Here is a 14,335-nt window from a genome sequence, read left to right as displayed (position 1 = left end):
TTAACATAAACAAAAATATTATTTCCTTAAATAAAATAATCTACAGTCGTATCAAATGTGAATCATTTTCAGTTTACTCTTACTGCTTTTTATACTAAACTTACAGCACTTACATTCAGATAAGAATATTTTTTTATCTCTTATTTATAATTTATAAATCTAGAAACTACTAGGTTTCTCTAATACTAAATGCTTCGCTGACACGTTTACAGCATAAAGTATAAAATGTAACTGTACTATTCTATTATTATACTGTGTATTCGTATTTCTTGTCATTTACTGCCTGTTGAGAAAAAAAAGGATGGTCCTTCTTCTGGATGTTTTTATCTAATAAATGAAATAAATCATTCATTCTTCAATTATCGATATTTTTATGTTCGATGACCATACCAAAGTAACCAAAGGCTAAGAGAGGGACACTGGTAAGGTCAACCGCCATACAGTATAATAAATAATATTTTCTGGCGTTTCATACTCTCAGAGTCGAGTCACAACCGTCGAATTTTATTTGCTCTGATTCATGAGATTTCCTATAACATCCAGGAGATCGAAAAATGTAATTTATTTCTGGCCAGCGTTTAGTAGATTCTTGCTTCCTTTCATTTCAAACCTCATCGTAGCATAGTTTTAAATATCGCTCCGCCAATCTCGTAACTAACTATACAGGATCGCTTATATGTATGTTTACTTCCATCGCTGCCAGGTCCCATTCCCATAGCTTTGGAAACGGAAGGTATCTATGTTTTATTTACTAATGTCGTTGTCATGTGCTTCGTACGCGCTTCGGCTACTTGGTCTACCAATTTCAATGAGAACAATGTACTGTCCATATTCAAACCATTAGTTATAATATCAATCACTATTTATAATAGGGGATATTACTGCAATGTTCTGCCGCCAGAGTGCAGCACTACCAACTCAGTAAATTCATAGACTAACTTACTACTTACTTACTGTGCCTTAAACTGTTTTTTGACAAGTTTTAAAATTTAAAATATGACATTGATGCATCAAGGCGGTTTGTTAACATGGGCCTACCGGTAAACGCGAAAATCGAAATTTAGTTATCTGCCTCTTTATCGCTCGAATACGCAAGAGTGATAGAGTGATTAGATAACGAAATTTCGATTTTCTTGTTTCGCGGTAGGCCATGTGATTGACGTGACGTGTGATGTGTCAATGTGGTTTGTTTAGGTACTGTATGTGCCACAAAGGTGCCACCTACGCAGAGCTTTGCCTAATATTCCCTATTGGCTAGATCCAATACATAACTATTATTGGGATAACAGAGCTAGCAAAATTCCTATATGACAGTCAAGTAAAATACTCTTTGTAGTAAATATTATTGTTGTATTCTTTTCTTATGATACAACAACATAAATAGAGGCAGATATAGATGCTTAGGAAGATGTAGTTTTTGTTCATTATAATTCGTTAGTTTATCTTGTTTACTTTAAGTGCATTTAGTGGAAAGTGAAGAATTTGATATATTATACCATATATTCTGTTATGAATTCTTTGGGCTATAGGCTATATGATAATTAAATTGGTAGACCGAACATGCTTTCATAATAAAAATCATATGTTAATAATAAGTATGTCTCTAATAAAAGTAGTATATATATTTTCAATTTAATTTATAGCGTAAACATATGTTATAGTATTTAATCTTATATTGAAAAGAAAAATATAATGGTCCTTCGAACCGGATATTCTCCAACCGGTTCTAGGTATTAGATATTTTGTATGTTATTATTAACTAAATTAGCCTTGTATTATAAAACTACTAACATTAGTATTAAACTTATCTTTCTAGATCCATGCTCCCAGTGCTAAACGAATAGCGAGCCGCGAGAAGACTGCAAGCAAAGAAACTTTTATAAACCAAGCAATTTCCACTAAGGTTTAATCTCGTAAAGTTTGTACGTTGTTGTGGCTTTTGTTGTTCGTAGGTAGTTGGCTTGAGGAGTGAGACACTTTAAAATAAAACATTGAAAATTTGAAATTTACTTACTTACCTGATGGCCGAAATGGTTTTAGGTTGACGAAAGCAAGTAGCAAAGGCGGAAGTCGAAAATTCAGAAAAATCTAATCTAGAATAAAATTGCTAATAAAACACAAAACAAAATGAGTTTAAATTTCAAATAGGCCTACACTAAGTAAAGTTCCTTTTTTTAGTAACTTCTCTATTTAACTGCAATTATATCACATTCGTATATTTAATATTTATGCTTTGCTAAGCACAGTGTCTCACATTCTTCAGTCAGTTTAGCATGCATGGTTGAAGTGCAGAATCCCATAAAACAGTGGAGCACTTTGTTTAATGTTACATAGCTATCGATGAAATTAACATACACTTTTTTAGTTACGTATATCAGATCCAGAATTGCGTTCGATCGGTTAGTAGCACCAGCCGATTTTTATTAACAAAAAAGTAATTTTCTAACGCCAGTTGTTTTAAATCCTCAAAATCGTTTCTTTAATATTATATATTATCTCGACATTATATTATAATTGAAAATAAAATGGAAAAATTCACTGCGTCGATCATTCGGTTTGCAGTCTTTCGGAACACTAGACCAAAAAGTCGCAAGTTCGAGTCTTGCACGACATGGTGACTTGCTCTGTTTTTGAAATTTATACACTCTCTATTTAGCACACAAATTAATAATTATTCTCTCGACGTCTGGATTTGGACCCAAATTCGGAGCTTGTTTGATCTGATATACGATGCATGGCACTATTATTAATTATAATGTATTAAGAGCTTTTTGCCTTGTTTTGTCTTGCTTTGGATGTCTTGGATTCGTTGTTCTAAGTTCTAATCTCTACCTATTCTTCTTCGACTTTACCTCAAATTATGAACAAGGTTTTTAATTCCAGCAAGTTTATAGCATGATTGAACTGTCTGGAATTTACCTAAAAATTTTTTTTATGCTTGTGATTTTTTGTACTGATATTATTACTACCTAAATATATTCCATTAGGTACTTATGATTTTATCATCATAATCAGTCATAATTATAGTAAAGCCTGTGCTATGCAACACTTTATTTAGGCAGATACTATATTTTAAAGTGCAAAACGTAATTCAAGACCAACAAAAGTAAGATAATGTTGCCACTGCAATAATTTGTTTGTAAAATAGTAAATTCCTTTTGATAAATAATCACGCTAAGATAATTTATTTATTAGTAATTTTACACCTACGATTTAAAAAAAAGTACTTTTATTTACTTATTTCTACATAAATACGAGACGCGCTAGTAAAAAGGGGCAACATTTTCTTACTTTTATTGGTCTTGAATTACGTATGAACTGTATGAACATTGCAATGAGTGTTTTTATTTATTTATGGATGATTTTATTTTTATTTCTAAGATATTTAAAGTAAATTAGTTAATATATAGGTAATTAACGTATTTCTCTTTTTCCAGGGCTTACATCTCATCTCCGTACACCGACAAGAATATAAGGATGTTGTGATTTTTCAGACTATATTAAAACGCTTCGATGCACAAAGCATTAAGTTTTACCAACTAACATTTTAAACTGTCGGTTTTAAACTTGTCGACGGAAAAATATCTACTTACTAACCTGTGTACCTATTTTATCATGGTTATTAGAAAGATAAATAATATAGAATATATCTCGTATTTACTCATTAAATATATCCTTTTTGTTAGCACACAATAGGTTACGTTCAAATAAGGGCTAATGTGACATTTCAAAACATTTTATTATAACTTATAAAATATGATTTGTACTTAAGTTATACTCGTAAGTTCCAAACTGTACTGAAATTACAAATGTCTTGATTAGGTAAATCTGGCGAGAACAGAACAAGGTGAAATTATTGAAAATAATAAGAAGTTATTATGAAGTTACGCTGATTAAAAAAAAAATTGTACGGTAGGTACATTCATGTCGACAAGTTTAAGACGGATTTTAAAACCACAAATCTCTCTAAGTACAACACTTATGTACGCTTCTGTACTTTGTATATATATAGGCTTTTTTACAAATATATTTACAATATTAATGTTATAAACTAGTTTATAAGGTATTAGTGGTTCAGACTGCCTGGAAGGGTAACGTTCACAATAAACTGTGTCATAGCGAAACCAACCTTGATTAATGGATATAAGTGTTAAAATCTTTTGAACGTTATCCATTGATATTGATACCCGCTTTCTTTGGTAAAATTAGAATTAGTTTAGGTATCGCTAGAGCCCACCCAGCATTGAAAATAATCTAGAAACCACTTAACTAAGACGGTCGGTGAGGTTACTCAGTACAGTTTGGTAACCAATTCTAGATACTTAAATATTAATTTTTTACCTGCTTAACGAGTATTATAAAAACCAGTTGCACGAAGCCAGATATCAACCGTCTCAGCTAAGCGGTAGACCTATACCCATATGGCTGGGTGCATGCACACTTTTATCTTATTATTATAACAGTCATGTGAGACCTCTAAATGTTCTTAGTGTGTGCTCTACTGATGAAAAAAAATGTGAAAATACTATATTCTAAGATTTTTTAAAGGTGATGCGTAGAGGTCGACTTTTTTTGAATTTATTTTTAGAATTTTGTATTGACTGAACTTTAAAGGTTTACTTATGTCGCCAGTTTCACCTAGTGACATTACTAAATTATTGAGAATTCATTAAGTTTGCCTTATAGAAAAATCTAATAAAAAATATCACCAGTTGGTCTGGACGAACCTCACCTTATGAAAAGCAAATGCACCCAGCCAAGGACCCATTTAAAAAGCCAGCCAAATTATATAACAGAGATGTTTCTATTTATCTCTACCTCAAACCTAAAAAAACAATTTAGTTACCAAAATATACATCACATTTTTGTTAATTTATGTTGTTATCTAACTTAAATAAGGTCCTACGGAGGAATTGTGACAAATGGTAAATTAAACCTTAAACTTAGTATACTAAGTGCTATTTTGCACAAATTGTGATCTGATATGTTAAAGTGCAATAATTAATACTTAAAACATTCACTCTTGCTTCGCTTTCATCGTTACTTAACTACAAAGAAATCCAAAAAGTAACTTAAGTAGGTACTTTTTGTTAAGTATCGATAAATACATATATATGTTTAAAATATTCCACTTTAACTCGAATAATGTAATTAAAAAGGCCTTTGAAAAGCTAACCATGTCAAAGGCACGTACAAATTTAGAAAGAACTGTGAAGCCTTTAAACGCTATTCGTTTTATACAAAACTCACTCATACGCCAATATCATGGGTGCATGCGAGCTAATATGAACCTTATGTAAAAGCATTAAGGTTATATTGACAGCGTTCGACACAAGTGTTCAGTGCGATGTAAGCACGATTACTCACGAAAAGGTGTTTTTGCTGTCCAAAGCATTAAAAAAAACTAAAATCGGAGCTAAATATTTTATGAAGAACCTTTGACATGGTTCAAGTAGCTTAGACCTTCAGAATCTCAATTCTCAAATGACCTAGTACTCCTGAATAATAAGGAGATACGAGTAGCTTGATATTTTCACAAGTGATTTACCACTGTGTGATATTCCTTTTAATGCACATAATGAAGTATGTGAAGAATTTCTTCATTGTCTTTCGGAGAACCAAGACCCAATCGCGTAAGAAAGTTTGCTGTAAAATAAAGTAATTGAAGGTAAACACGAGATCTAATGGGTCAATTAAACTAACATCTTATTATCTATCCTCCTCCTATTAAGGTTATCTTGATATAACCTGAGGATAGCTCAAGATACCACCATTTATTCACTATTGCGGCCTCATTATTGCTAAGACTAAGTTTTTCGCTGGATACTGCATTCTGATCCCACTTCTGAATTTTCCGCCATTTTGTAAATTTAGCGTGCATATAACTTTTTTTTTCAATATTTAAAAAATTGTAGTATCCAGTGAATTGGCTTTGTATAAAATAAATATACACTGACATTGTAAATTTCAATAATTGTTGACGCATAATATGTGGTTATGACCGATAGATATTATTTATAAATGTTGCGCAATGTGTTTTTCTGTAATTTTATTTTCTCTTTTTTTAATAAAAGAAATGCCTTTTTTAATCTGTGTTTTGATTATTACAATAGTACGGGCCAAACACAATCAGTAAGAAATTGATTATCCTCTAAAGTCTCTGTGTATATTGTAGGTAGGTACATAATTATCCAAAATAATATTTAGAATTATTATTTAATAAAAGAAGGTTTCAAATTCAAAAACGAAATTGCTTCTGGAACTTTTAACAATACTGTATCTCCGTTTCATTCCGATTTTTCATTATCAATTGTATGTGGTATCATTACTGAAAAGTATTGTCATTTTTACTGAGTGTCTGGTATATATAAAATATATGAAACCTAATGCACCTCTGAATGATATGGAAAATCTGTTATCGTGCGATTGACTACCAGCAAGCGCGGCGCGCTCATTCTTACTTCCGTGCAGCAAGCTAATCATAGTATACGTACTAGGTGGGCCACAATAACCAACTTATAGTTTATTCCGTTGTCATTTTATCGTATGTAGGAAATTTGTAAATGAAATCTCATATACATTTCACTTATCGATTTATTGACTCCAGCGCATGTAAAACATTACAATAGTTAACCAGACGCTGACCAACGTAACGAACAATCCGCCTTATTACCAAAAACATTAGGTTGATATTTCAATAATCATGTCTATACAATTCTCGTACTGGTTTCTACCAAAATGATAACTTTCGATTATAATTAGTATTGTATAAGTTACAGTTTAAAATAAAATCGTGTACGGCAGTGCATTTAATAGGATGTTTAGATACGAAAGCAAAAAAGGTAAATAATATAATAAAATTATGATTATTAACCCTTTTCCTGGCAACATACCTTATAAGATACATATACCCATACTTTGTCACCCTTTTTTGTATTTATTCGTAGGTTTCTTGAAGTGAGCTAGGTTTGACCTCACGATTTTTTTTATTTGCCAAGAAAAAGGTTAAAAGCAAAAGGTTCAGTTTTTAAGTGTAAAATTAAAGAAAAAAAAACAAAAGTGTATGATCACAAAAAATATAATTTGTTACCACTATTTACAATCATGAGTGACTACAAAAAAAATAATAGGACATTGTAAATCTACATGGTAACACTAAGCTAGCGGCACCTACTGACATACAAGCACTCGAATAAGTTAATACATAAAGCAGGCCCGACACTGTCAATAAATATTGATCACATGTATTTTGTGGAGTTTGTGGCGATGACTGATGTTTAAGTAGGTATCGGTGGTAAAGATGGGTTCTTTTATACTCGATATACAAAAACAGTATTTATAGACAAGTAGACCAGATGGAAATTAAAAAAACATCTTAGATCTACTGGCTGATTGGATTTTTTTATATTGCCTGTAGGTACATAACAAAAAAATGCTTGGGAAAAGGCTCAACTGTTTATGTACATATTTATTTTTAACAATAAATTTCTTAATTTATTTCTCAAAGATGTTTATACTTCATATACATGTGTAAATATACTTATCATTATTATTGACAGTGCATGGCCAGTAATAGATCACTTAGTGTCGCATCAAAAAACAAATATAATCAAAATAAATTGTCAATCAAAACACTGCGAAAATATGAAGAAAGAATCAATATATTTAAGTTACCAATTTGTTATAAATAATATTAGACAAAAAATATGATATCAAGTGTTATAGAATTAAAAAAAAACCACTTCTATGTCGTGAATTAACATATTTTTTTTACATATTATTTGAACTTCATTAACAACTTTCTGACAGGCAAACAAAATTAGAATAATTACAGTCGGCGATAAAAACTGTAAAAACTTTACGCAGTGACCAGTTTTCTTTGTCCTAAGTGTATATATAATATAATGTTCCAAAATCACAATCATTCCAAGGATTATACACATAAGAGGAATTCACTATGCGCAGTGTATCAAATAAAAATAGAAATTCACTATATTTTCATCGTATAGGCATAAAAAAATCCCAACTATTACGTTATACAATAAATACACATCTTTGACATATTGAGACCAATATAAAATAATAGTTCAATGAACAATATAATCCAACTAAATTTGGTTAGTTCTTTTTAATAAAAAAAATTATCACTAATATTTTTTTTATCTTACATATTACAATATTATAAATATCACTAAGTGTAATCACTTCTAGTGAATGAATGATTTTTATTAGTCGACAAATTATGCACCGGCATGAATACAAAATTAAAAAAAGCGATAACACCACAAGAAAATCATTCTACGATTTTTCATAACTTTAAGGCCGTTTTGAACCCAAAGTGTAGAGGCGACAATAGGTACAAAAAGCAACACTTTTAACTGTCCATAGGTGGACCTTATGCCTCCTGTACTAAGGTTTACGAACTGTCAGTTAACAGCGTGGGTGATGGACTGATGGTACTAAGATCACAAATGAATTGAAATGTCATAAGGTCATGTGGGAACAGAAACATAGTTTATTATACACGGGGGAAGATAAACAGTATGAGGATTCCCTGTGTTTTCCTTGCCCTAATGTTTTTTACTTAAGCTCCATTTAGACGGTTCAGCAACTTGCATGCCATTTTCGTTACATTGCGGTATTTGGTCGGTCGACTGAATTCATTGTACTCTGTAGTTAGAAATGCATCGAATATTGCATGCAAGTTCTTAAGCCGTCTAAATGGGGCTGTACCCCTTTCTTCCAATATAAAACTGAATTCTAAATTTAAAACTTCAAAGTCGTTTTTTGGATGGCAGTTTCAGACCCCAGGCCCCAATTTCACATCGGTGACAGGTGCGACGAATTGTAAAATCACTATCGCTGACGTCACAGGCATCCATGGGCTACGATTACCACTTACAATCGGGCGGGCCGTATTCCTGTTTGCCACCATCATTGTATTATTTAAAAAAAACTTTATTATATCGGAAAAAAACAGATATTTCTCCTGCGAAGTTTCTGACAATTGTCAAAGATTTAGAAGAATTGTAGGTAATTCTTGACAGGTAATGAGTTATATGTCGGAATTTCGTGACAATTGTAGTGTTTCTGTGACAATTGTCATAAACTTAGCAAGAGAAATATCTGTTTTTTTCCGATATCATAAAGTTTTTTTTAATAATACAATGATGGTGGCAAACAGGAATACGGCCCGCCCGATGGTAAGCGGTAACCGTAGTTCATGGATGCCTGTGACGTCAGCAACAGTGATTTTACAATTCGTCGCACCTGTCACGTTGGTGAAACAGGGGCCTGGAAGTTGCGGGGTTATAATATAATTAATATACAGTGTGTACTAATTTCGTCTATAAAATTGCTAATGTCGCTTCTACACGATACAGTATACTTACGGCGACATCATTACATGCTTTCATCAGTCGTTATTCAAACAGGTTCATTTAACATACTCGGCTGTTTTATACTATACAGGATGTCGCAAAAAATACCGCCACCGAATGAAAATAGCAAGCAAGACACATGACTTAATTATTGAGACGTGAGGTGATATTGTGATAAATCTCTTAGTTTTTCATTGTCTTGTGACATCCTGTATAATTAATATACAAAACGTAATACGTATTACTGCGAGCACCAGAGTTAAAACATCTATTGGTAAATTACATTTTCAAAATCCCAAAAAGGACGTGGTCGCTATGAAAAAAGTAAAAAAAACGTGTAAAAATCTTCTAAATTGCATGGTGTTCGTTTTGTACGAGAAATCAATAGGCCGATTGTGCCTGGCATTTTATAGTGGAATGATATATCAGTCAGTTTTAAAGTACTCTTAAAAACTAAAAGGGTCGTGCCTCGAGCCGATTTTTTCAGTAAAAAAAAAACTGTACCGCAATGTACTTATGAATTTTCGTCGTTTTTTTAATAATATGTGATACATTTTCGTAATATGAGTTTGTTTAGTCCATTGCCGGAAGTTAGAAGCTTGCCTAGGAATCTACAAAGCACTTAGTCTAGTTTGGCCTATGAATGTACTTGTTACACAACTGGATAAGTTAAAAAAAAATCACAAGCCTTAAGCAGACTCTAAACGGCAATGAATATACTCGAACGTAACATATTTTAATGCCAACGTATTAAAAAGAGCTTGTTCTATTTTTTTATTTAAATGAGATCCGCTTTTTATATAAAATTGACCTTCAAAATAAATTCCCATAAACTAAATCTGCTTGTTTAAAAATTGGATTAGTAAAACCACTTTAAAAATCTGAATTTACAAGCAGTTATTATTTAAAAACATATCTTGCGACCATGGTTGGTTAGAAATAGGGCAGGACATAATATTTTCTGGCAAATACAACTTTTTGTCTCAGGATAGTATAAGGTAAGTGATTTTTTTAAGTAGCTACTTACTATCCACATTTGTATTTTTAGGTAAGAAAGCAGTTTACTAAATAAGTAAGATTATTATATGCGTGCCATTTGGTAATTTCTCTATGAAAGACTGCTGTAACTTATGTTTTATGGAAGACTTAACACTATTATGGGAAGATTTGGATGTCAATGTTACGTTTATATAAAATACCGGCAATGGAGTAAAAAAACCAGTAACATACATTCATTACACATTATGTATAAAGTATTTATAACTAGGTGACGCGTACAAAATACGCGTTTATAGTCAATAAATATCGAATAATACTAGGTATAACTTGACGCTAAATGAATATTACACATACTTTAAGCTCCTTGCAATATTTACTATTGATTTTGTAAAGAATTTATAATAAATTATATCTCATTTACAAAAGACGAAGATGCACATACAGATGGGCTAGGAGTATAGTTTTAATAATATACGAATAGTGAATGATACATGACGCTAAGTGTGCGTTGGAATTATTTTATATATTACAATCTTAAATTAGTGAATAAGACATTTGTACAAAAGAGGGTTGGAAATAACAATAATCAATAGTAAATGTCGCTAGGGCGTCTCCGTACCCTTATATTATAACTACGTACATTATACGTATCCGAATAAATATTTATTTAAGTATAAAATTAAAAAAACACAACTTGCTTTCTGCTTCGATATTCGTGCGCTAATTCTACATTATTTATTATTAATCGCTCGATAGGATACTAACGATTTTATCATATAACATTAAACCATTATTTTTTTATACTGGTTTATATTTAAATATTGTTACACAATAAAATCACACTGAATGGCTTTATAGACCGAATTAACAGGCAACGTCGTCCGCGGACTTAGAACTTTTAGTATTTACTACAATCGTTTTTTTAATTAGTTACTGAATGCTCTAAACCTCTGGCGCCTTATCACGAGACCCGTATTTTAACTATCTATCGTTTTTTATGGAGTGACAGAGGATACAGATTTCGCGGTAAGGGCAGAGTCCGCGGTGCCAACTAACATTACACGAACATACGTCATACGATCACAAGTTACCGCGGTTACTGGTGAACAAGTCAACCGCCCATATATAATAATAATAATAGACCATAGACCGGCGAAATATAGTAAATCAGGCTAGTTTTATAGGGTTTATTCTCAGTCATCACGTTTCACAGTGACATTGACGCTTCAATATACAATAGATCAAAACACGAGTGTAATAGATGTACAAGTGATAAATATCACAAAGCATTGAGAGCAAGCGTTGTTCTTTACATCTCTTTACATACAATCAATACGCAGTTTTAAATATTAATCGTTAATTTCTCAATAATTTCTATTTTACATAGGCAATCGAATCGCATCGTATAACCAATTTTAATCCTCTTTCGACTGTGGCTAATCGACGATCTTTTATTAATACGTTTTCTTATTATCATTCGCTGTACATGGACTGGAGATAGCAATGGAAAAAACTAATATAAAAACACCGTATTTTCCTTACTTCACGAACATACGGTTGTCCTGCTCTTGTGGAGTAGGAAGGAGGGGGCCAAAACACGTTGTTCACCAGTATGCGGCTGCGATGGACTAGTTAACACTCGATGCGTCGTGGCGTGCTTTACCTGCGCGCGAATTCCGCCTTCATGGCTGTAACAATAAGGTTTCAATTAAAACGATGTATTTATTTAAGTAGTATTAGTTATTGGTCCACTAGAGTAGTATGTGATATTTTCGTTTGCCACCGTTAGGTTACTTACTGTCGAGGACTTCATATTGCCACCGTTATAGGTATTTTACAGTTGCGATGTTTCGTTTAACACCGTTAGGTTATTGTGTAGTCTACATTTATCACCGTTATATGTTAACTCCGATCTCATATTTCTTAAGATCGGTTCCAACACTTGCATCAAACCATCTGTCACCGTTAAAACGTTCGCAAACATTTCTTTGACAACATTTTATAGTTCACTGTGGATCAGTCCGCTAATAGGGAATATTACGCAAAATCTGCGTAGAGAGCGTCACTAACTCAATCACATGGCCTACCGTGAAACACGACAATCGAAAGTTTGGTTTCTGCCTCTGCCTAAAAACTTGTCAAAAAACTGTTTAAGGCGTAGTATGTATAAGTTACTCTATGGTTTACTAAACAAATTAGTGCTGCACTCTAGTGGCAGAACATTGCAGTAATACTCCCTATAGTAGTTGATGCAACTAGTCCTATAGTCAGTACTCACCGTCGAGTATCTCGCGCTTGATCTGTGTGAGCTGCGCGCGCATCTCACGCAGCATGTCTTGCTTGAAAGCTTCCCACTCGGCTGCTGACACGTAGCCGCCGCCTTCACCGCCGCCGTTCACTTGCTGTACAAAAACAAAACGTTAGATAACACCACAGACAAGACATCCTCCAGCATATGTGAGCATAGTAGCGCTACCCCCTCTGCCACAAATGTACGGTAGTTTTACTCCATTTTCGAGTCAAAGTGTGTGTGACGTCCGTGTCTTTGAACGGACCAATCACGACACGGGATTCGCTCACCTCGTCCCCCGCACCCCAGTATTTTTGGCAGCATCGGTTTCATGAAGTAATTGCTCTAAACTCCGTCTATAGGATTCCGAGTCTATGGGTAATACTAATAGGAAACCATTGCATGAGTGCAACGCTTAAGCGCTTGATAGGCTCCTAAGGCCCAGTGGCCATACAAATTAAAAATCCAGACTTTGCCACTGAAATTTGAACCTTTAGTGCAGGGAATAGAGTTGATTTTGGTTTTCTTTGAACATTGAACGAAACAAAACAAATGCGACTCTGTTCCAATTGAATATGATATAAATTTTTCACCTCAGCAGCTCGAACAAGGGTACTTTGCTTCTTAAAAACAGTGAGCAATATGCGATTTTGCTCACTAAGTCATTTAGTCTCACTCAGTGAGCAAAATCGCATTTTACTCACTGAGTGAGACAAAATGAGTGAGCAAAATCGCATTTTGCTCACTGAGTGAGACAAAATGTCATTCAAGTGATCTTTATAGTCAAATGTCATTTCAACATGCGGGGTCTAATACAAGTTCGATATACTTGGGTTCTATTATCTCTGTCCCTCTAGGTATGTTCTCACTGCTTAGGGTGAAAAATTTTGTGTACTACACGAGATCAAAGTTATTTACATCTCGTGCGCTTTTGAATCCCTTACTACGCTCAAGATTCTAAATTAGATTCACTCGCTACGCTCGTGAATCTATTATAGAATCTTTCGCTTGCACGGGACTCAAAATAAGCACTCGAAGAAATATCAAACTTTGATCTCTTGTTGTACAAATAACTATAATCGAACTGAATAAGTAGTATAGGTAGGACATTGGGCCTTAGGAGGATAGAGGTCCTTAGAGAAAATTATTATTTATTTATGATTATTATTTATCTCATAATGATACTAAGAAATTATAAAGTACAGTCAGCTGCAGAAATAGTTGGATCCCTCCCCCTGCAAACTAATTTCTATTCAGAGGGGGTCAGTAATATCTGCAGCCGACGTCACCTCAGGACGCATTGAGAGAATGATTTTGAAGATGAAGGACTTATGATAAAAATAAAACATACCTTAAGTATAGTCTCCTCGCTCGCGGATCCGAAGCGCTTGCGCACCGAGCGCGGCGACTGCGGCGCTTGCGTTGCTGGCGACTCGGAGTTGGCTGTAAACATTACCATGCATAAAAAAACATTTTTACATTTTTAGTACTTTTGAACTTACTTAAATAGATTGATTAGATGTTTTTAGAATAATGTAAACTTACGCGTAGTGCCATTACAGGTGTTGGGAAGGCGGTGTGGTAGCGTGGCGGCGCGCTCCCATGTTTTCAGGGGTGTAGAGTTGGCGCTGTTATCGCCTGACGACTCCTGAAACAGGTACAAGTT

General features: G+C 33.4%; 2 protein-coding genes across 10 annotated transcripts in view; one reads left to right on the top strand and one right to left on the bottom strand.

The window, feature by feature from the left end:
• Positions 1-6,089, top strand: part of LOC134801806 (uncharacterized) — a 67,500-nt gene extending 61,411 nt beyond the window's left edge. For 5 of the 9 annotated variants that reach the window (XM_063774415.1, XM_063774422.1, XM_063774419.1 and 2 more), the window contains 3 exons: positions 704-733; positions 1,817-1,903; positions 3,438-6,089. In XM_063774415.1, the coding sequence (XP_063630485.1) occupies positions 704-733; positions 1,817-1,844 (58 nt within the window). In that variant the 3' untranslated portion in view covers positions 1,845-1,903; positions 3,438-6,089. Of the gene's footprint in view, positions 1-703; positions 734-1,816; positions 1,914-3,437 lie in introns of all 9 variants that reach the window. The other 4 variants (XM_063774416.1, XM_063774420.1, XM_063774421.1 and 1 more) reach the window with 4 other exon arrangements.
• A 3,637-nt stretch (positions 6,090-9,726) lies between these two features.
• The window catches only part of LOC134801889 (protein enabled), a 28,838-nt gene continuing 24,229 nt past the window's right edge, over positions 9,727-14,335 (bottom strand). Inside the window, exons 11-14 of the mRNA XM_063774542.1 lie at positions 14,215-14,317; positions 14,021-14,112; positions 12,658-12,781; positions 9,727-12,067 (exon numbers count right to left, since the gene is read on the bottom strand). Of these exons, the coding sequence (XP_063630612.1) occupies positions 12,039-12,067; positions 12,658-12,781; positions 14,021-14,112; positions 14,215-14,317 (348 nt within the window). The 3' untranslated portion in view covers positions 9,727-12,038. The remainder of the gene's footprint in view (positions 12,068-12,657; positions 12,782-14,020; positions 14,113-14,214; positions 14,318-14,335) is intronic.

The sequence above is a fragment of the Cydia splendana genome, chromosome 23 (genome assembly GCF_910591565.1).
Source record: "Cydia splendana chromosome 23, ilCydSple1.2, whole genome shotgun sequence".
NCBI classification, from domain to species: Eukaryota; Metazoa; Arthropoda; class Insecta; order Lepidoptera; family Tortricidae; genus Cydia; species Cydia splendana.
Note: the sequence above shows the minus strand (reverse complement) of the source record. Positions and strands in the feature narration are given on the sequence as shown.